The sequence below is a fragment of the Canis lupus genome, chromosome 16 (assembly GCF_003254725.2).
Source record: "Canis lupus dingo isolate Sandy chromosome 16, ASM325472v2, whole genome shotgun sequence".
Taxonomy (NCBI): Eukaryota; Metazoa; Chordata; class Mammalia; order Carnivora; family Canidae; genus Canis; species Canis lupus.
The window spans coordinates 14046606-14069013 of NC_064258.1; the positions used below are offsets into that span (position 1 = coordinate 14046606).

Below are 22408 nucleotides of genomic sequence, written 5' to 3' on the forward strand. Positions count from 1 at the left end.
GAATCCAGCAGATAAGGGAGTTGTACAGATAACCCTTGGTAGTTATCTTGGTACACATGGTAGATAATAGAGTAGAAATCTTGACTTGTAGAAACCAAGTACAAAGTACTATTTTGCATGTTACCCTGTTCCTGATTTGGATTGTGCAAGCCCAAATATATTCAATATAAGTAGAGTGTTTTTCTGTTCCATAAAACTCTAGGTTACTTTGGGACTTTTGTTCAATTCCATAGCACTAAATGCTGATAGTTAAAAATACATAGATCTACATCTACATCTATATTACATAAGCCCTCTATAACATTTGTGCCCATGAGTAATTTAATTTGTATGATAAATTCTCACTGCTAACAGGTTGACTAGGGGAGTGTAGGGGACAAAGGAGGAGGGTTACAGTATCAAATCACTGCACACAAAAGCACCTTTTTCAGCATCACCTTGATTTATTTTCCTAGTCTTTTTTTTCCTCAGAAGGAAAAATAATTTCATCAAGAAAACAATGTCCCTGCCAAAATGAAAGAACTTTTAATGCTTTTCCTTTAAAAAAAAAAAAAAAATTCAACATTGAATTAGGGCATGCTCCACCCCCTCCCCCATTTTGCTGACTAAAGTTTTTTTTTTTTTTTTTTTTAAATCCATTGGCAGAAAAAAAAGATATTTCCTCAGATAGGGTGATTATATTTTATTGCTGCTTTGTTTAGTATATATTTTTCTCAATGGGGAAAAAAGTCTAGGTGAAAAAATTATCTAACAAGAATAGTAGTTTACATAACACGTAAATTGCTGCCAAAAGAAAAACATGTAAAAAAAACGATTTTTAATGTAAAATATCACATAACTTCAAAAAACTTACCTCAATGTTCTAGCATGTACTATAAGTCAACTTTCTAAATAGGATTACAGTCCTTTATTATAAGTCCCTAGTGGTCCTATGGTATACATTAAAAAAAAAATGCTACTACAAAATTTTTCTGTTCTTTTTGTTTCTGCCTATTGTGTACTTAAGCTATAGATAATTTTTGAATAAAAAGCCTAAATAGGTATAAATGCAATAGTTAACTGATCCTGCTTGCTGATGTCCTTCTCATGTTCCATCAGAAGGTGGTGTCTATTAGTCCAGCATCTTCTCTTGTTTCTTGCCTTCCTTTTTCTTCTTCTTGGATTCTGCTGTGATTAAAAATACAGACAGAAGAAAATCATCACGTTAGTAAACAAAGGGGGCGCTTTTCTTATACAGTTGCCCCCTGACCAATGCTCGAGTTAGGGGTGCCAACCCCCCATGCAGTCGAAAATCTGCATGTAACTTTGTACTCCCCCCAAACTTAACTATTAATAGCGGTTCCAACCCTCATTTTTCATGGGCCAACTGTAATTGTCCAGGAGTGAAATGATTACATGGATAGACAAGGTGTGTGGTTTGTATACCTGCTTTTGCCAGTAGAGTGCCTAGGAGAATAGGCAGGAGTCATACAGTCTTCCTTCATGTGAACACCTATAAATGCCTGCCATCTTATTGGCTGCCCCCATTTGATAAACAAAATACTACCTGAGGATCCTACTTAGAAAAGAGAAACACAGCAGACCTCCCTGAGAGAATATTCCAAGACTGATCCATGGAGAGCTATAAAAGCTCTGCTTAGCAACTCATGCCCTATGTGCCCTTTCCATGGGGCTATTGATAAGCATTTTCCTGATGCTTTCGAAGTGCTTCCTCTCTTGAATTCGCCCTTTGCTTATATATTTGCCAGTTATTCATGTTTGAAGGACCAGCTATGAACCATGTGGAGCTTTGACTCTATAGAGCCTCCTAGTCTTGGATGAAGCAAGTAGAACATACCAACCTGGCCTGAACCAGGTAAGTAAAACCATGAGAACGTGAATCAAAACATCCCATCCTTTTCCATTCAATCCTCTTGCTCTCTCCCTTCTTCTAGGCAGAGGAGAATGCCATGTAGAATAGGACATGTCAACTTTGGCTCCAGAGATGAGAATGGTCAGAATCACTACCAATTGAGAGGATATTGCTAAATGTTTTTATGATCCTTCCCCTTTATAAGATCCTTCTACCACAGAAGTGGTAGAAACATAGGGGTTCAGTATAGGCTCTGGAGTTAGACTGCTAGAGTGTTGGTCCTAGCTCCATCATCAAGTTACTTTGAGACTTCCTGAAAGCCAGTTCATGTATCTGTGTGTCTCAGATTCCTCACTTGTGAATGGGCATATGAATCATACCACTTTGTAGGGCCAATATCCACATTAAATAAGTTGTATAAAATTCACTGAGAACAGAACATGGCATAATCACCTATGCTCAATAAAGGTTAGTCTTTCATCACACTGATGAAAACTGCTAAGAACAAGAGGTCATTTCTCCATATAATTAATATTCTTCATTATCCCTCAGATACATTGACTGAGCAGGTCCCTGAATAGGCGGAAAGACAGAGGAATCATGAGATAACAATGATGGCCATCAGGGATTGTCCAATGGATCACAGGGCCTGTGTCCAAGAGGGGCTTAGAATGAGAGGGGACATAATGCTAATTGTGTATGTTGTAAAAGTCCAAACTTATACCTGGGTAGAGCTTGAACCTTTTTCTCCCCCTTATCTTGTCACTTCTTCTAAGTTCAAAAGTCCACTATATACTAGGTGAAATAATATTTCTGCACCAAGTAATTGTCCTGAGCTCCCTTTGTTCAAGCTCCAAAAGTGCGCTAATCACAATTATGTCAGGAGTTGCTAACATCCTGCTAACTTGCTGTTCACAAGTCTTCACTCTGTTCATGCCTATCCTTCACTTTCCACCTAAACCGAAGAGATTTAACCTTTCACTCTGTTTTTGTCATTATAAATGTTTCCTCCTTTTGATCCACGAAAGGTGAGATGACTAGAACTTTCAAGTTCAAAGATACCTATAAAGTCAAAGAATGTTTTCTGTTTAATTTCTGAATAATCATTGTCTTAACATTTAATAATTCCTCAGTCTTTGGTGGAAATTTTAAACAACAGCTGTTTATTAGAAAGATATCCTCAGAGAAGAACCTAGGGTGTCAGCTGGAATATAAACCTAGTCTCTCTTGTCTCAATTTCTCCAAATTCCGTACTCGAGAATGCCCATATTTTATTTTCATTAATCAACAAGAAACCAAACAATTGCCAGTTTAATCTGCACAATGCCAATCAAACTTTTTTTTTTTTTTTACACTACTGAGAAGTCATCAGGGCATTCCTTTGACACAATGCAGACCTTGAGTCCAGTCTGGGTTCAAATCTAAGTAGAAAAATGAGGAGACTGCGATAGTGGTGGAAAGAAGGATACATTTCTATTTGCATAAGGTCAACTTGGTTTGTAACATAAAAAATTATTCAAGTTTTTGAGAATAAGGATGAAACTTGTGTTGGTAATATTGGTGCCAAACAAAAGCAGGTTTTTTTTGATGACTTATGTACATGTTACTGACAGATTAAATGAATGTTGTCACTCCTCATTTCTCTGGCCTCAAAAACTTAGAAACAGCTTCTTGGGCTTTACCCATTCTACATGAGGGTTTTTAAATAGTATCACAGAATCTATAAGCTGGAAAGAACTTAGTTGAACTGCCCTGTGTAGTTGATGAAGAAACTGAGTGCAAAAGAATGTCTATCGTTCCTCAAGGTCCTCAGTGATCCAGCTATAGAATCAGATGAGAGGCCATTCTCTGACCTCCTCACACAACATAGCACTGCCTCCATTGATCATCGCCTCTCTAGTAAATGCACTTGGTCTTATGCTTATCTTTTGACCATCGTTCAAATCACCTCTCTTGGCTTGAGTCTCTATGCTTAGGCCTATTTCAGTTCCAGGAGCACATCATTCTTTTTCTCCCCTACTCTTTGGCCTTCAAATTCACTTTTCATTCCGTCAGCTCTGTGCTTCCCCTACTCCCTCCATCTTGTTAATGCCTCTCATCCTTCAGGTACCAGTGTTGACACAACTTCTAGCTTGTTGATTGCTTGGTCTGAGTTAAAAGCCTCTTCTCTCTCTTCTCTCAGATCACTGACTGTTAGTATCATAATTGTCCGTAAGCATAAGCTGTGAGGGGCATAATCTCAACTCACTGTCACTTCCCTTGCCCCTAGCACAGTGCCTAGAGCATTGTAGCTGATGCACAACCCTTCAATAAAATACATAAATCTCTAGCATGGAAAGAACCCCTGCCTCACGGGCTCACCATGCCCTTCTCTTCCTAATGGTGGTTCTTTGAGGTTTCCTTGTTTAGTTTCATGTCAGCCTTTGTACAACACTGTGTTCTCTCCACACCTTTTTCCTCCTACCACCTCAACTTTGCCTAGCCAAAATCTGTTCATCTTTGATACCTTTGTTTCAACTTTATTTCCTCAAGGAAGCCTTCCCAGAACTCCTACACTAAGCAGGTTGCACCTGAAGTTAGATACCTCCATGTGGTGCCTCTCACATCTGCCTTTCATCACTCTTATGAAATCGGAGTTGATTTTATATCTAATTATTTAATATGCATTTCTCCCTCCCCCTGAGGGTGGAGACTGTATCTTTTATATCTGTGTCTTTAGTGCCTGGCACATAATAAGTGCTCATGAAATACTTGTTGAATAAAAGTCAAGAAATGAACACTTGGATGGGAAACAGAGTCAATTCATTAGTATACAGAATAGTAGTATTTCTCAAGGAAAGGAGTGTAGATTCAGTCAAAGTCTTTCAGTATTTCCATACTTCTTTAAAGATATTTTATGAAGAAAAAAATTACAAACGTATATACATGAAAATTATCCAAATTTCTTAGCCATTTGTCTCTGTTTTTAATATAGAAGACTGAAATAACTCTGTGAATAAAGTTATGTCCCATCTTAGTAGCTTATCAAGGTTACAATTGAGAAATCTGCTATGGGCACAAGGGTCATGAATTGGCTTGGAGCATGGGTATACCAGTGTAAAGCAAGTGCTTTGTATTTGTAATACGGTCACATAGTGGCTACTCTCAAAGGTTTGAAGAGCCATTGTGATCAGTATCCTGATGTCAAACAGTAGGGCACCTGAGTTCACAGTGAAAAGAGCAAGTCCAGAGAAAGAAGTACACACATGCCACACATCAAAGAACACCTTAGGCTATATGTCACTCTTCCCCACAGGGACTGAGGCTGTGAAGCCCAAATGGATGCAAATAGGAAGTGAGCCATCGTTGGTATGTGAGCACAAAGGCCACCAGCCTGAAAAGTGACTTGTTTTTTCCCTTGGATGATGATCCCTACCAGGACATCACCATACTGAAAACTCACAGTGGTGCCTTTACTGTGTTTTAACTTCCTGTGTTTATAAACCTTCATTCTTTCTTTGGCCAATGTTCAAGGTGAGGGAGGAGAGTATTCATTGTTCTCTTCTGGTATGTGTGTACTTTGTATTATTTGAAAAGAAATATTTAAAAGTGTTCAGAAAGTCCCAAGATTTTCTTAAGAAGAAAAACTCTAGAAAGAATTCAGGATCCTCACATTGCTATGAATCACCTGGAGTGCCATCTTTACTGTCTTCTATCTAGAAAGCTCAAAATGGAGCCAAGAAAATTCTTGCCATTCACAGCAAGTACTGATATGGGAGAAAAGAGGCAGTAAGAAAGCATAGGAATTAATATGAGTCATGCTACAATAATTTCTGAATCTATACATTTTAAAAACTTTGATTAGAAAACAAAATTCTAAAAAAAAGAAAAAGAAAACAAGATTCTCAAGTAGTAAGTAGCATCATGGCATCATTTGTTAGTAGGGCAATGAGGAAACCATGACGTTCCATTAGAATCAGTCTAAGAACAAAGAATTGATTCTAATCCATATCTTCCATTTACCAGCTCTGTGATGTCAGGCAAATTGTCCATTTTGCATCTGTTTCCTATAAACTGGGGATAATAACACTGAGTATATCCTCCTCGGAGGGCCATCATGAATATTATGCGAGGTTATAACCTCTAATATCCTATTTGGCCAAATAGGAATATTCAAAAAACATTCCTCTATTCATTTAGCAAATAATACACCCTACATCCACTATATTCCTGGCACTGTTCTAGATGCTGGGATATAATGGCAAACAAGACAAAATTCTACTTTCATTGAGTTTACAAGATTTCAAGATTACTTTCTGTGAGTCTCAAAATTGTAAAATACTCTTAAAGTATATATTTTTAATTGAGTCATGGGTATGTGGCAGCTATTTTTATTATCTCAATGCCTATTTCTCTTCCTCCTAGTTTCTTCTGGCATCGTAGATGCATACAATGTAAAAGATAGAGTATCCACAGGGAGAATTAATTACTAGGGTGAAAAAGAATGTCTATGAAAGATTTAGCCTGAAGGTAAGAGACAGTTTCTCCTCTCTCTGTTACTTCATTCTTCTTAAAAATATTACTTTTCTGGTTTTAAAAGTAATACAAGTTTATACAGAAAGTAAAGAAACATAGATATATGTTAACAGAAATCACCCATATTTTCACAATACAGAGATAACACTTTCCACAGTGGGTACTATTTATGTTTTCTTTCAATGAATATATGTAACATATATTAAGTAGGAATGTATTGACAGTTGATAAGGTACTTCTACTAAAACTTGTTCTGTCCCATATGTTTTGTAACCTTTCCTCTTTTATTGGTTAGCGTGGTCTCACTTTTCGTTACCATAACTAATGGTACGATGCATGCTTTGTAGATAAATCATTACATTGTCAAGTGTTGGCTTAGGATAGATTATTAGAAGAGAATCTACTGGACCAAAGGGCAGGGCATTTGTAAAGCTCTAGATATGTACTGACAAATTTCTTTCTAGAAAGGCAGTACTCATTTACATTCTATCACACCCCATCACAGCAAATTTGTTCTCAAAAGACAAATAATCAAACAGCATGCATCATCTCTTTTCCCTCGATCACAGGCCCTTTTAGGAACAGGGTTGCCATGCAGTTGGTACAAATAAGCACCCACTCCCATTTTCAGTATTTGGGAAATCTGAGAGAAATAATTGGGGAGTGAATCTTGGAAGAAAGATATCAATGTAAAAGTTTTCAGAGAACTTCAGGAAGGTGTTATTTTTAAGGAATAGAAGAGTTGAGAATTCTGGAATAAGGTTATCTCATTTTTTAATCAACATGTCTTGGTTTGATTCCCTTTTTTTCAGATGGCCTGCTTGTGCCTCCAGAAAACATAAAAAGGAATTGAGAGATGAAATGGTCGACTGGAGCCTGGATTTTAACTAAAGTGAGTTCAACTGTTTGCTACTGACTTCAGTGAAGTAGCTTCAGGTCATTAAACCAATCAGGAAGTACTGATTTGAATAGAAAAAAAGAGATTTGCACCTTCTCACAGGTAAAATTCACATGGGAGGACAGTCAGAAATGGACACTGCAGATTTGGAGGACAGGAGGGCAGGCCCAGCTGGAGCCATGCCAGAGAGACCTTGGAAGCTAGCATGTGGAGACTCCTTCAATCAATCATAAGAACTGAGTGAGAGAAAAGGATCATATCACTGTCCAACAGTACAATCACAATATGAATATGTCCAAAAAGTATTGCTTCGTGAACCTATTTAAAGGAACTTGCCTGTGCTTAAGAATGAGCTGCCCACTCACCTGAGAATATCTAATCCCTCACATCAGCTAGCTGTTCCTCAGAACTGGTAATAAGGCCTGTTGAATCCTGATTATGCAACTCAGTGATCCATCTAGAATCCAGGTACTAGTTGGCTCAGCCTCCTTCATTAAATCTCCCAACATTGCAGTTTAAAGTAGGGTAGCATATATTAAATTGCACAATATAGGTAGAACTTTCTATTTAAAAATCAAAAGTAAAATCTTAAAAATTTTTTCTTCTTAAATCATTCTCAGGTCTGTTTGTTCCAATGTCTGTGCAATAGTTGTTATTTCTTCTTCGATTTCTTATTTTGTAATACCACTGCTTTGTTTCCCCTTATCGACTCCATGCATTTCCCTCTAGGATTATGAATGGAACACACACATACAAACAACTGCTCCTTGACACTGCCCACACGTTAACACCTGTTCTTTCCCTCACTATCCACCTTCCTTTTCACTCAACGATTGTGTTGCACAACAGTACCTACCTCTCCCTCTCAACCATCAGTCCTCCTACACATGTGCTTTCTGCTATCAAATAGATGTGATAGATAAAAGATAGTATGCATCTGTCTAGGCACAAGCTAAACATGTCTGGACCATACAAGGAACCTCTGTCCTGCTCCCTTTTACTCTGAGAGGTGGTAAAACAGAAAGTTAAACTATGAAAACGCTGGTGAATAATATAGATTTAACTGAATGTGAAGTCGAAGAGATGAGGAAATTTATTTCATCAACCTCACGGAGGAAGCTTAATAAAGGTCACTAAAAATGTCAAGTTACTTTCCAAAGCAACTCACCCAGTAGCGGTAGAGTAAACTCCTCTCCCTTCATCCAAGATGACTCTCTATAGCCTTTTCAGCCTCTTTTCCGTCCCATCTCTCCATTCCCCTTCTTTTAAAGGAAGCAACTGAGCTACCTAGTGGCTTCCCCAGCCCATGGAAGAAGTATCACAGGCACTGTATATTGTCACACCTGCTGGTAGTGGTGGCCCTAATTTCATTCTTAGATCTTCCAAAGTTATTCTGAAGAACTCTATGGAGTTAGGTAGAATGATACACATTCAGGTATGCGTACGTGCACACACACACACACACATACAACCATGGAGGGGAGATTAATGTTTGGTTTCCCATGTTCAGCAAAAGCATCTGCCCCTTCCTCAATCTGAACCACCACTCTGAGGACCTTACACTTCTTCATAGTGACCTTCCCAACACAGATGCACTGACTTCTTCCACCCCAAAACAGGAAAGGTGTGATGTCTCTGCAAGAATGAGGGCCCATGTAGAAAACCTTATTATCAAATCTTATTGGTAGCCTGAGCCAGAAATGAAGTATGTTATTATAATCAATAATAAATAGTTCCCACTTAGCACATCATTATTTTCTCTTATCATACCTGATGTTTAACATTATATGACTGGTGTTACTGGAAAATCAAATTTTGATTTATGTCAAAGGGGAAAAAATGTGAAGTCTAGGATATTTAAAATTTCAGTAGGTACAGCTCCATACATCATGTCTTATTTGCTTCCCCAATTGATTTTTTTTTTTTTTGGTTCCAAGTGATGGTAGCATTTGTTATGAATCAGTTGTTATGGGCTGAATTATGTTCCCCTCAAAAATTCATATTGAATTCCTGACCCTCACATCTCAGAATGTGAACATACTTGGAGAGGGTCTTCATAGAAGTCATTAAGTTAAAATCAGGGTGGGCCCCTAATCCAATACGACTAGTGTCCACAGAAGATGGAATTTGAGCACAGAAAGGCACCGAGGGAAGACTATGTGAAGACACAGGGACGAGACAGCCATCTATCAGCCAAAAAGGGAGGTCTAAACAGATCCTTCTCTCAAGACCTTCGGAAGGAATCAACCCTACAGCAATCTTGATCTGAAACTTCTAGTCTGCAGAACTGTGAGAAGACAGATGTCTGTTGTTGAAGCTACACGAGCTTAGGTTCTTTGTTACCTAAGGGTGCAAGCAAACCCATACATCAGTGAATTAGATTTCACGCTTTCATTTTTGCATAGCTTTCAGAGCACCCTCATTAATAAGTGCAAAATACATGTGAGTTCATGGTTTCTTAAATGTGTCCTCCAGAATTTTAAATACACACCATGTAAGTCTGTGACTTTGGTAGTATGCAGTATAGGATTTAATGTCCCTCACTAGTTTCACAAGCTGTTCCCTGCAGTCGGCAGTTCACCCATCTGCATGCATGTCTTCCAGATTTCCCCTCCACCCACCTCCTCTCACCCGCACTCACTCCACCCTCTCTACAGCAGCAGCATCAAAGGTTAGACTTGAAGAGGTGCCTCCAGACTTCTCTCTCTTTAGAGAGAAACCTTCACAGCAGCTTAATTTATTGCTTTTCCTGTGTCTGGGTGAAGATTTGAAAATACACTTTTCTATTAATGAAAATAATATCTGAAAGACTTACAAGGGCAAATGAATATGTGAACCCATAGTCAACAGCTCCAGGTCTTGTCCCCTATGTGCCCAGGCAGTAGGACACCAGGAAAATTTTTACCTGCTTTCTGTTCTTTGCATTTCTGATGAGTTCTTCTATAAATATTGTTTATCCCTCTAGAAAAAGCCTTTTTCTCCCCTTTTCCCTGCCTCTGTGCTGAGCAACAACCAGCCTGCTTTGATTTCCCTGAGGGTTCCCAGAGGCTTTGCATCAGTGCAAAGCTGGCTGGAGTCACTGAGAGTGTGCGAAGTATCTCCACTGGTTACCAGGACAGCGGAGCCTCAAATCCTTGCGAAGCACCAGAGTGGCTATGACTCTCACAGCGGCAAGGCATCAGTCCTGGATCCAGCTCAGGGTCTGGCCTGGCAGGCCACAGGTTAACAGGCTATGATGCACTGCTTTGTCTTACTCTGCAGGATCCCAGCTTGAGAAATGCAGCCCTAAAAGTTATTATTTGCTTCAGTGAGCTTATTACGCAAAGACGGGTTTGAGCCAAAAATTATCTGACACGTCTCAATCATCAATGACCTTCAAACGTGCTTATAGTAATGTTTTAGGATTACAGTAGAAACACAATCCAGGGCACCTGGGTGGCTCAGTGGTTGAGCATCTGCCTTTGGCTCAGGTCATTATCCTAGGGTCCTGGGATCGAGTCCAGCATCAGGCTCCCTGCGGGGGAACCTGCTTCTCCCTCTGCCTATGTCTCTGCCTCTCTCTCTATGTCTCTCATGAATGAATAAATAAAATCTTTTAAAAAAATGAGACACAACTAGAATTCTTAATGTCTTTCAGAATATCCAGAGAGATGCCATAGGTAACACTCAGTTTGGGAAGCATTGGGATATTAGAAAGAACTCTGGAAAAGGACTGTCCTGCGCTCAAGTTCAAACCTGACCCCTCTCTGGCTGAGTGACGTTCTGCAAACTGCAACCTTAGTGACTTGTTTGTGAAATGGGAACAACTCCTTGGAGCTCCTGTGAGGACTGAATGAGACCATGCACATGAACAACCTAGTGTGATGCCAGTCACATCACAAATACTACTTTTATGTTGCTCAAAAATGCTGATGACAAGAGCTACAACTTAAAACACAAAGCAGAAATTCTCCATCTAGAAGTCAGAAGGGAGAAATGCAAAAGCTGCAGGGGGAAAAGAAAGAAGGTCCCTCGACTCGTAACTGATTTGGGTGAACACTGTTCTATTATGCAGCCTTCCTTCATACTAATTATTACATAGCTGTTTCATGTGTGCACAGCTAATGAGCCCCTGAGCTTGGAATTTACCAAGGGAGATGAAGCTAGACACACAGTGTGAGGTAAACCCTACAAATATTTATAGTTCCTAGTTCTCACATCTGTCCCCACAATGAGGACTAAAAATCCTTTTAATAAGGATGGGAGTGAAACACCCAGATGACTCTTCTTCCCAGCAAACTGTGCCTCAATGGTGATTTCTCTGTACATTTGCAGCCACTGAATGAATGATGTGGCCTTGTGAGCCAGACCAGGACATCTGGTTGGATGCTTCATTGACTCATTGATTGACTGATTGACTCATTCATTCAAATCAGTACTATTCATTGAATTCCTCTCATGAACTAGGGACTAGGAGATGTAGTCACTGGCAGTGGTGAATGAGATGTGGCTCCTGCTCTCAAGCGGGTCAGGGTTGAGAGGCAAAGATGCACTCACAACAGCAGAATGAATGAATGTCTTATCAGAAGAACCCGTCCTGCAGAAAGGCAGCAACCTAACGCTTGGGAAGGGAAATCTTGCAAGTTCCAACACTGATCTCTTTGCTAGTCTTTGAACAAAACAATCTCATTTTGGCCTCAGGGACTTTGAGCTTGTCCTTATGTCATTTAGAAACTAGTATGGCTAGCTCCTGTGCTCTGTATTCAAGACCAAGTTCAGAACTTCCTCTCCAAGAAGCTTTCCCTGGTTTCTCTATCTAACTTAACTGCCCTCCCCTCCCCAAACCCCGCCAGTCTAACACTTGGCTCTTTAGTTTTTAAGACCACTTACTCCAATACATAGTTATTCTTTTAGTTATTGTTTTTGTCCCATTATCTACCCACTACCCTCACTGGAACATAACAGTAAGAGGGAGGAAACTTGCTCAGCATCACTAGCACCTGACATACTGCTTGCTCCACTGCAGGCTCTTCATAGATTTTATAAATAAATGAATAAATTGGAAACAGTACCAGAGGACCATATGCTTCTCTCTTTCATAGCATCTGTCACTCTCTGCAGTACATTGGGATTTATCCTTCTGCTTTCCTACTGCATTATGGGTCCATATAGATCAGTAGTTTAATCCCACTTAATAACTTTTTGCCAAATGAACAAGCTAGATTTTACGGAATGAGATATATAATGTATAGAAAAAGAACAGATTTTCTGTTTCTAGAACCACAGGGTGCAGAGAAGTGGATGTATAAGAACATCCCATGCCCCCAAACTGGATGGCCCATTTAGCCATCCAGTTTGGGGGCGTGGGATGGCTGGAGCAGAGCACATGGGCAAGGGTCAGCCAAGAAGTCAGTTAGATGATGCCTGAGCAAGATGTCCTGTGAAGGAGCAAAGATCTGATTCTGTTGCTGATGGAAAGCCAGGATAAAAGTGGGATTTTAGGAAATCTGAAATTCATCCTTTCTTAGATAAGAAACTGAGATGCCTGTATTAGCTATACAACTTTCTCTGACTCCATGTCCCCATCTGTAAAATGAGGAATGATGATAGTAACTATTTCACAGTTTCTGTGATTATTCAGCGATGCAATGTATACTCAATATACTAAAATACACTCAAAACATACAAGTCTCTCAGGAAATATTAATTATAATTACTACTGTTATAATCACCATGGTTCTTTTGCCTTAAAAGGTAGCATGATTTCTACTAAACTTAAATACATGATATTTTAAACAAATTTTTATAGTAAATGACAAAAACCTAAACAGGGAAACACCCACCTCAAGCTTTTCATTTGGAAGGAAGGAAATAGTTTGTAAATACTGCACAATTTTCAAGCATTTTTACATATTCACTTCATCTTTGCAATAATGAGGTATTCACTGTAGACTTCATAGAAGAAAAAAAAAGGTAATTCTAATAAGAAAGGGGCAGAACTAGATCTTCTCATTTCAACTACAGTATCATGAATGGGAAATAAAATATAAATGTTCAAAGGCATGTCCACAGCAGAATAAAAAAGAAATCAAACCTCAAGACCAAACTGAGTGAGAATGTTTTTCTCTGATCAAGAAGAAAAAAATTCCTGCAGGGTTCCCCAGGCTTCTCTTTCCGATCAGACGCAAGGGCAGCAACCACCAACCCTGCTGGGCCTTCAGGGAGAATTGAGCCCATCCCAAGCTCCCCTCCACCTCTCCTGACACAGTCGAGTCTCTCAGCCTAGCAAAACTCATCTGCATAATGGCACCATGCTCATTGCTAAGGTGTATCAGAGCCCAGACTCCAGAAAGAAATGTCGGGAACTTCTTTTATCTTTAAAAGAAGTGACAACAACAAAAAAAATCTATTGAGCAGGAGAGACCTGAGAATGCTGGGAATATCACTTTACTGACCCCCTTTCTCATTTATAACCAGCTGCCAAGTGCTGTGTCCAGCACACACAGCTGAGTCTTGCACTGAAACAGTTGCCGTTCTTTTGATCTTTAAAGATGAATTGTCAAACCTAAGAGAGGGCTAGGCAACTGTCCAGAAAAAAGAACAGCAAGATGGCAAAACTTTTAGAAATAGCTGGGAAGAAATAAAAGGAATTGGGGTCCTCCTGAGCGAGGGAAGCATAGCAAGGATCTGGCGAGCGCAGAGCATGAACTGGTGGACAGGGCAGCAGGAGGGATTCACATTGTTCCCTGGCCCACCTGTAGCACAGACATGCATTCATGTGCTCCCGCCTCCTCCTGCCCTAGAATACCCTTCCACAGGCAAATGTGGAAACTGTCACAAATGCTCGCCTGTCAGTACAAGAAAAGCTCCACAAATACCCCTTATTTATGTATCTTGTTTAAATAGTAACAACTAAACATTTCCATTTCAACAATAACTTAAGATTCTAGAATGTTCTAAGACAATCACTCAGGCCACATCTCCTGTGGTCCCTAGGAAAATCTCAGCTCGTACGAAGGCCTCCTGCATAAGCCCTGACTTAGATGCTTCCCTCCAGTGATAACTGGAAAGAAGAAAGAAGCCTGCTCCCTCGCGCTGCACCTGCTTGCATAGATGGGACTGCCAGTAGGGCCACGGCTCTCCCACAGGTGGGCCATCTTCTAATTCCACAGTGAGCCCATCCTCCAAGGGGACCCCTGGGAGACACTGTGGCTTAGACACCACTTCTTTGCCCTCTGGAATAACTGTGCTCTGATGGTTTATGCAGTGCTGTCAGCGCAGACTGAACTTGGTTCCCACTTTCTTCATTGATCCACAGCTCAATTATCCCCATGTTTTTGGTTTTTTTTCAAGCTGAAAAGACCGTTAATGACTTGACAGAAAAACTACTGGCAGTTCCAAAAAGGAGAGCCCTAACTCACTCTACGCTGGAGTTAACTGTCCCTATCTGAGATTTCTCTCAGCAGCTTCCTCTCCAAGAAATGTCATCTATGCCTCATCTACACAAAAGGAGTAAGTGTTAGGTCCGGTGAGATACTTCAATACATTCCACCCTTCCTGCCCACTCCCTGGCCAATTGCTCACTAAATACCAATTCAAGCACCTTTCAGCTGTTCTTCTCCTATTCAGAGGGAGAGTTTTGAAGACACATGCCCCAGAGTCCCTTGCAGCAAGATTTTACATGTGATCTCGTTTCCATCAAGCAATCACACTTTGAGTCTTAGAGGCAGAAGTCAGCAACCAGAAAAAAGGGGGGAGGCAAATTTGGGGAAATTGGGTATTTTGGCAAGAAAGGAGGCCAACGAATCTGGTTTTGAGGGGACAGGTATAGCAGAATCTCCAGTGTTCAATTCTTAGCATATGTGCTGAACTGTGGGTAATTTTAGCAGGAGGCTTTCTGCTCCATCAGTCATGTTTGGCATGATTAGACATTTCTCTTGGATCTGTTGCCTTCTGCTGCAATACTGCTGGATCCAATCCTCTGGCCTTTCTGGAGATTCTGTGAGCTATATAATACCCTCAAATAACCCCCTTTTTGCTTAACTAGCTAGAGTAGACCTTGCTGCAACTAGAAACCCTGACAGATACAGGATTTTCTTAATTAGTGATTGTAATTAATACTCTCAGTCTCTTTTACTAAGAAAGTAAAATCTCCAGTGTCCAACACAATTGCTCGCCAGTTGATCTCTGGTAGATTCTGGCTGCAATTAGGCAAATTCTGGTTACAATCTTTGAATCAATGACCTCCCCAGAGCAATCCTGTCCCCATTCCCAGGAAAGCTATATTCTGGTTACGCACCTTTCAATTCTTATGTCTACATAAGACTATCAATATTCGCTCTTCCTCTGGGTATATAATAGAGAAGATGACTAAAGCCTCTTCTTGGATTAAGTGGGGTTTCAACACAGGAGAATCTCTAGATAAGAGTTTCCAATTTGATATCTAGTATCACTGAAATTGTACCAAGGCTAGAGTGTGGCATTTGTACAATATTGACATAGCAACAGGAAGAACCACTAGACAGGAGTGTGGTGAATTTTAAGGCGATTTTTAACTAAACCAAGTGGGATTGTTCGCAATTTCCCAGAGTTCAGGTGCCAACTCCGGATATTAAGTGCCCTCTCTTCCCCCAAGCAAGTCTTTTAAACTTGTGGCCTTATTGGGAATCATATCACAATGATATTCTCCAGTCTCTTTTCAGTTTAATTGCTGAGTAGGCTCAGCCTTACTGATGTCTTTATGTTCCATTCCAAAATTTAAAGACCATGTTTCCCACACTGCAGGTCATGCAGTTTGCATATTAAGCCACTACCTTTTTCCAAAACAAAAGAGGACAGAAATCAAACCAAAAAGTTTTAGGAAAAAAAAAAAAACAGACCCCAAAAAGGCAGACAAAAGAACAGGACCTGGTGATGTGTTTGATGAGAAGGATAATGATGAGGGGAAGAAGGATACTTTCTGGCCATGAGCTCAGAGACTCCATTAAAAAGCCAGAAAATGGTGCTAAAAGAGAAGAAAACCTGAAACTGATTCTGCTCCTACACAACAGGATGGATTTAGAAGATTCACTGATGTTCTCTTCCTCATCTGTTCCATCAAGGATACCTCAGATGAAGGTCTCCAGGAGCTCTATTTAATGATGCTAGACATCAAGATTCATCTAACATGACCAGAGTGTCATGAGCTTATAATGCCCAGAGGCAGCTTGGTGCAACTGAAAAGGCAGTGGTGTCAACCTGACTTTGAATTTGAATCACCCCTTACAAGCTGTGAAGTGTTAGGCAAGTTGCCTACCCTCTCTGGGCCCGTGCTTTGTCAAATATAAAGTAAGATAAATACAATGTAGTGCACAGAGTTGATTTGAAGCTGAAATGAGGAGTGCCTATCACAGTGCCCGATTCAAAATAGTAAGTTCCTTACCCCCTTCTTTCCTGAGTTAAAATAGCAGGAAGCCCTGTTGAGTTGTTCTTTCCAAAAAGGAAAAAATAATATATAATTTTATTGCTTTATAAAAATATTATTTAAATGACTTTTTTATTGCAGCTTCCACCAGTCTTTGATAAATGTAATGTGTGGAACTTTTCTTTGAGCATTTACTGTTTATACACATATTTATTCAGCACCTGCAATGTGCTATGCCTTATTCTAAGCAAAAGTGACACAGTAGAGAACAGAACAATCAGGTCCCCGCCCTCCTGAAACTTATACTCTGATAGATGTCTTCCAGAACAGTTTTAGAAATAATGTTTGAGAGAGCACAGGCAGTAATTTCTCTGACATAAGTCTTAGCAACATTTTTCTAGATAGGTCTCCTGAGGAAAGGGAAACAAAGCAAAAATAAACCATTGGGACTCCATCAAGATTAAAAGCTTTTGCACAGCAAGGTAATCAATGAAACTAAAACAACTTGCTGAATGGCAGAAGATATCTGCAAATGACATATCCAATAAAGGGTTAGAATCCAAAATCTATAAATAACTTAAACAACACAACGCCAAAGAAACAATCCATTAAAAAATGGGCAGAAGACATAAGCAGACACTTCCCCAAAGAAGACATCCAGATGGCCAATGGGTACATGAAAAGATGGGCAATGTCATTCACCAACAGGAAATGCAAATAAAAACCACAATGAGATATCAACTCAGATACAACACATCAGAAAGGCTAACATAGAAAATGCAAGGAACAAGTGTTGGTGAGGATGTGGAGAAAAGGGAACTCTCACGCACTGTTGGTGGGAATGCAAACTGGTGCAGCCACTGTGGCAAGCAGTATGGACGTTTCTCAAAAAGTTACAAAATGCAACTACCCTAAAACCCAGTAATGGCGCTACTGGGTATTCCCCAAAGAATACAAAAACACTAATTAAAAAGGATATACATGCCCCTATGCTTACTGCAGCCTCCTTTACAATAGCCAAATTACGGAAGCAGCCCAAGTGTCCATTGACTGACGGATGGATGGAGATGTGGTATATATACACAATGGAATACCATTCAGCCATAAAAAGGAATGAACTCTTGCCATTTGCAATGATGTGCATGGAGCTAGAGAGTACAATGCTAAGCAAGATAAGTCAGAGAAAGACAAATACCATCTGATTTCATTCAAGTTTGGAATTTAAGAAACAAAACAAAGAAAAAAAGGAGGCGAACCAAGAAACAGACTCTTGACTAAAGAAAACAAACTGATGTTTACCAGAGGAGAGATGAGGGAGGATGGGGGGAAATAGATGATGGGGATTAAGAGTACACTGGTCATGACGGGCACTAAGGAGTGTATGGAATTGCTAAATCATTATATTGTACTCCCAAAACTAATACAAGACTGAATGTTGACTACACTTGAATTAAAACTTACAAAAATAATAAGAAATCATGCTCCAGAAAGTGTCTTCTTCCATTTAGGAGTCCTCTTTGCACATCAGTGTTAGGCTTTACCTAGTGCTGTGAAATATAGAACTCGCTCAGGCTAATCCCATTTTCAATTAATTGTATATACCTTAATTTTTGATATTTGAAATTACAGACTGTTTACCCACTTAAAATATTTTACCCCCATTTTTCAAGGTGAAAGCATGAGCCAGACTTATAACCTTCATTATATATTACCAAATGAGAAAATGGAAAACTATCTGCCAGTCCAGTTCAAAAGAAATCCTCACATACTTGTCTTTGCCAAATAATCCGAAGGGTCTTCCTGAATCATGTCCCCACACTGTCCTATCTATTCTAGACTTTTCAACATTTTCCATATCCACCCAGCCCTACCACCATCCACCACCTAATCCTTCTCTCATTTTTCCCTACTCATCCATTAGACTGCAGTCTCTCTCCCCCACAGGAAGGAACAGAGTAGATTGTGTACACGTGTGTGCACACATGCATGGGCATGCATGCGTATACGCACATGTGAGTGTGTGTGGTCTCTATGAGTTTCAAACTCAGTAATTCTTGATTCTGGCTGATACTGAAATCTTTCATGGGACATCTTAATTTTCAAGGCTACTGAGGCTGAGATAGTTGGTCTGGGTTATGCCTGGACAACTGGGAGTTTTAGGTAGGAAATTCTAATGTGCAGGCCAGGGTGAGAACCACTATGGCAGAACATGGAGACTTCTTTAATCCCTTTTCTTTCCAATGCTCTATTTATGCTGAACATTTTGGTTCTCTGTCTGGCTACAAAGTAATTTGGACACTGTATATCTCTGAGTTCTTCCAGTTTTGGAGAAGTCTCACTGGATAGATACGGCCACTAATTTTCATTAGATCTGTGTAGTTGTCTCCAGGCAAGTAATACTCGTAAAGCTGGCACACACGCACTCATGTACTGACCCCAGCCTCACATCATGCCTTCCAAGTACACACTGCAACCAGCAGATTTCCATGATCTGCAAAGGGCAGCTTGAATCCTAGATGTGCCATCTGCAACTCTAGCCTGCATCTGGCCACCAAGCAGTTGAAGGTAACCATATCCATGGACAACTCTATCAGAGGCTAAAGAGCTAGGTCTGTGAAATGAGTCCTTTCTGACTATCAGCAGCAGGCCAGCCAATCCTCCTGATTTTTGGAGGTATTTTATCCCCATTTTCATTTATTATGGACTTCATGTTCATTTTTCTGAGTTTCCCCTTATATTTAATCTGGCCAGTAAGAATTTTCTGGTCCATTTTCAAGCTCAAATATGAGCAAAAAACAGGGAGGTATCTTAGAGTTCCCAGAGACCCACTGTATTCATTTGCATGGGTGGCTTCAACAATAGAAATTCTTCTCAGAGTTCCAGAGGTGAGAAGTCTAAGATCAACAGTCAGCAGGGTTGCTTTATTCTGAGGTGTGTCTGCTTGGCTTGTCGATGGCCATCTTCTTGCTGTGTCTTCATACAATCTTCCTCTGAATGTGTCTGTGTCCTAATCTTTCTTTATATGCCAGACAGATTGGACGGGGACCCACTCATATGATTTATTTCACTTTAAGCTGGCGCAGGGTGGGGGGACACCATTCAGCCCCTAACACCCATGAAACAAGACTGCAATCCCCCCTTGTCTGCCCTCAGCTGAGATTCTATTTCTGTGAAACCATAGCCATGATATTTGTTTTGGTTCCCCTTCTCTGGCATGAGAGCAGAGTGTAACTTTCTGGGAATGACTAGAAAGACAGCCCTACATAATTTTAAAATTCTATGATAAAGGGACTTGGTAAAACTGAAAGAATTGTGAGAAATACAGGAGAAATGTAAAATCATGTGGCTGACTTCATGCAAACTATATATGCTGGATAATCTAGAAGAGACCTGATTTTAGATTTTCTGCCTCATGATCTTCATAAATGTGTTCATCATACTTGTCAGGATGCAGTCTCGATTTAGGACTTGGAATATACAGTCACCATTCAACGACTGGCGTGTTCTGCTAAATTGTTTATTTGTGCGAGGAGATTATTCCAATCCCCACCCCCACTCCCCATCTGTGCAGAGGATTCTAATTTGAACTCATCAATTGCCTGCTGAAAAGCACTGGTGTGATGCTCAACATAAAGGGCTTTTTCAATCCCTTTCTTGAGGTAATTCACCTAAGATTTCCCTCTAGAATATTCGAGTCTCCACATCTGAAGATCCAGCATGACCCATTAACATATGCATAAAGAAAGCATGCTATGATGACAGGAACCTACCTTGAGGTTTGGGCTTAGTCAGTTTGCCACAAGGCTTGGAGATGGTGACTGTCTTCTGGCAGTCGGCATTGTGGAGGGCTCGCTTCAGACTTCCGGTTCTGGTCTTCAAGGCCGTATTCAGGTCACATTCTCCCCAGGCCTGGAACTGGTATTTGCACTCCGCTAAAGACAAGGTAGGATGAAAGAGAAATCTTTGAGTTCCTCTAGATAGACACTTTTCTTTTTAACTTTTTGCAGTGGGATCATTGTAGAGTCACACGTAGTTGAAAGAAATATATGGAGAGATCCCTATATCCTTCACCCTATTTCCCCCCAATTGTGATTATCTTGCATAACCAGAGTCCATGGACACAACCCGGAAATGCAGAGGGACACATTCCTCAGGGGTTATTCATGTTCTGCCAATTTCATAGACACTCAGTTGTGTGTACCCATGAATGTGTGTGTTTAGTTCTGTGTGAAGTGTCACTTCTATAGATACGAGCAAACACCAATACCATTAAAGTGCAAAAGAGCTCCAACGTGAGAGTCCTCTGGGTTATTCCTGTCACAGGCTTAGCTTTGGCACCTTTCTCCCTTTCCATCTCAAGTCCTGGCAATCACTCATCTCCTCTCCATCTCCGTAATTTTTGTCATTTTAAGAATGTTATATAAATGGAATCATACAGTATGTAACCTTTTGAGATCAGCATTTTTTCACTCAGCAGTGAAACATTTCCTAGAGGTCCATCCAGCTTTTGCGTTTCAACAATCAGTTCCTCTTTTTTTTTTACTGAGTAGTATACATAGTAGGCATATATCACGGGTTGCTTAACCATTCACCAGGTGAACGATAGCTGGGTTGTTTCCAGCTCTTGGCTGTTACAAGTAAAGCTGCTATCCGCGATTTGTGTGCAGATTTTTAGAGGAATGTTAAGTTTTCATTTCTCTAGGATAAATGGCCAAGAGTGAAACCACTGTGTTGTATGGTAAACAGATGTTTATTCTTACATAAAAAAAACCTGTCATATCCCTTTTTATTTTTCTTTGTATTTTTATTTTTTTGTCATATCCCTTTTTAATGTGACTGTACCATTTTACATTTCCATCAAAAAGGTATGAGTGTTCTAGTTTCTTTACCTCCTGTCTAGCATTTAGTGTTATTTGTAACTTGAGTCCTTTTGATAGGAAGGAATATATAGGAATGTGGTATATAGTGACATCTCACTGGTTTTCATTTCCATTTCCCTAATGAGGAAAAGATATTCAACATCTTTTCAGGCATTTATTTGCCACCTATATTTCATCTATGGTAAAATAATTATGTCTTTTACCCACTTTCTAATTGTATTCTTAGTTTTGAGAGTTCCTTACATATTCTAGGTATACATTCTCTAAGACACACTTCTAAAAAGTGTGGATCTGTAGGTGGATCTGTAGGGGATCTATAGGTGGATCTGTAGGGGAACCTATATATAATTTAAGACCATTGTGTCTGAATTTCACCATGCCCTTATAAAACTTATCACCATTCATAAAAAGTATCTTAAAGATTATAGAGGATGAAAAAGATAGATACAGCATGTATATTCATTGTTTTTCTTTACTGGATTATAGGTCAGAATACATTTCTGCAGAGAATAAGAATATTTGGGGCACTGTGGACCACCATGGCCAAGAAAGACAAGGTCTGGAATGTGGAATAAAGAAGTAATCTGAGTGTTCACTAGTGGGTTTAAAAGTTGGAAGTGTTGAAAAGGATTCCTTCCCAAATAGGCAGATGAGGCCTGTAGGGGAATGACAATAGTCAGGGAGAGAAGAGTCTATGGGAAGTGACGATAAGCAGGCCTGCTGGATTTGATACGTAACTCTATTAACCAGTGTGGATGGTGCAGAAAGATTGAAAGAGAGAGGGGGCCTGAAAGTCATAGAAAGAGGTCTGGAGAAGGAGAAGAATAAGTAAGAGAGGGGGCGAGGAAGGAAAAAGGAATGAGAACTAGAGGGAGACAGAG

The 22408-nt window shown here is 40.0% G+C and overlaps 1 protein-coding gene and 1 long non-coding RNA gene across 3 annotated transcripts in view; one reads left to right on the top strand and one right to left on the bottom strand.

Annotated features, from left to right (window-relative positions):
- Positions 1-423: 423 nt before the first annotated feature.
- PTN (pleiotrophin) overlaps positions 424-22408 on the bottom strand; it is a 100397-nt gene continuing 78412 nt past the window's right edge. Inside the window, exons 4-5 of the mRNA XM_025464120.3 lie at positions 20418-20579; positions 424-1167 (exon numbers count right to left, since the gene is read on the bottom strand). Of these exons, the coding sequence (XP_025319905.1) occupies positions 1112-1167; positions 20418-20579 (218 nt within the window). The 3' untranslated portion in view covers positions 424-1111. The remainder of the gene's footprint in view (positions 1168-20417; positions 20580-22408) is intronic.
- On the top strand, positions 5832-22257 carry LOC112670440 (uncharacterized). 2 transcript variants are annotated; one of them, XR_004805492.2, is made up of 5 exons: positions 5832-6149; positions 6257-6361; positions 7180-7259; positions 14598-14756; positions 22014-22257. It is a non-coding gene; the product is annotated as an uncharacterized LOC112670440 (long non-coding RNA). The 2 variants fall into 2 exon arrangements; XR_004805493.2 differs by lacking the exons at positions 14598-14756; positions 22014-22257 and having other exon boundaries at positions 5847-6149; positions 7180-7875.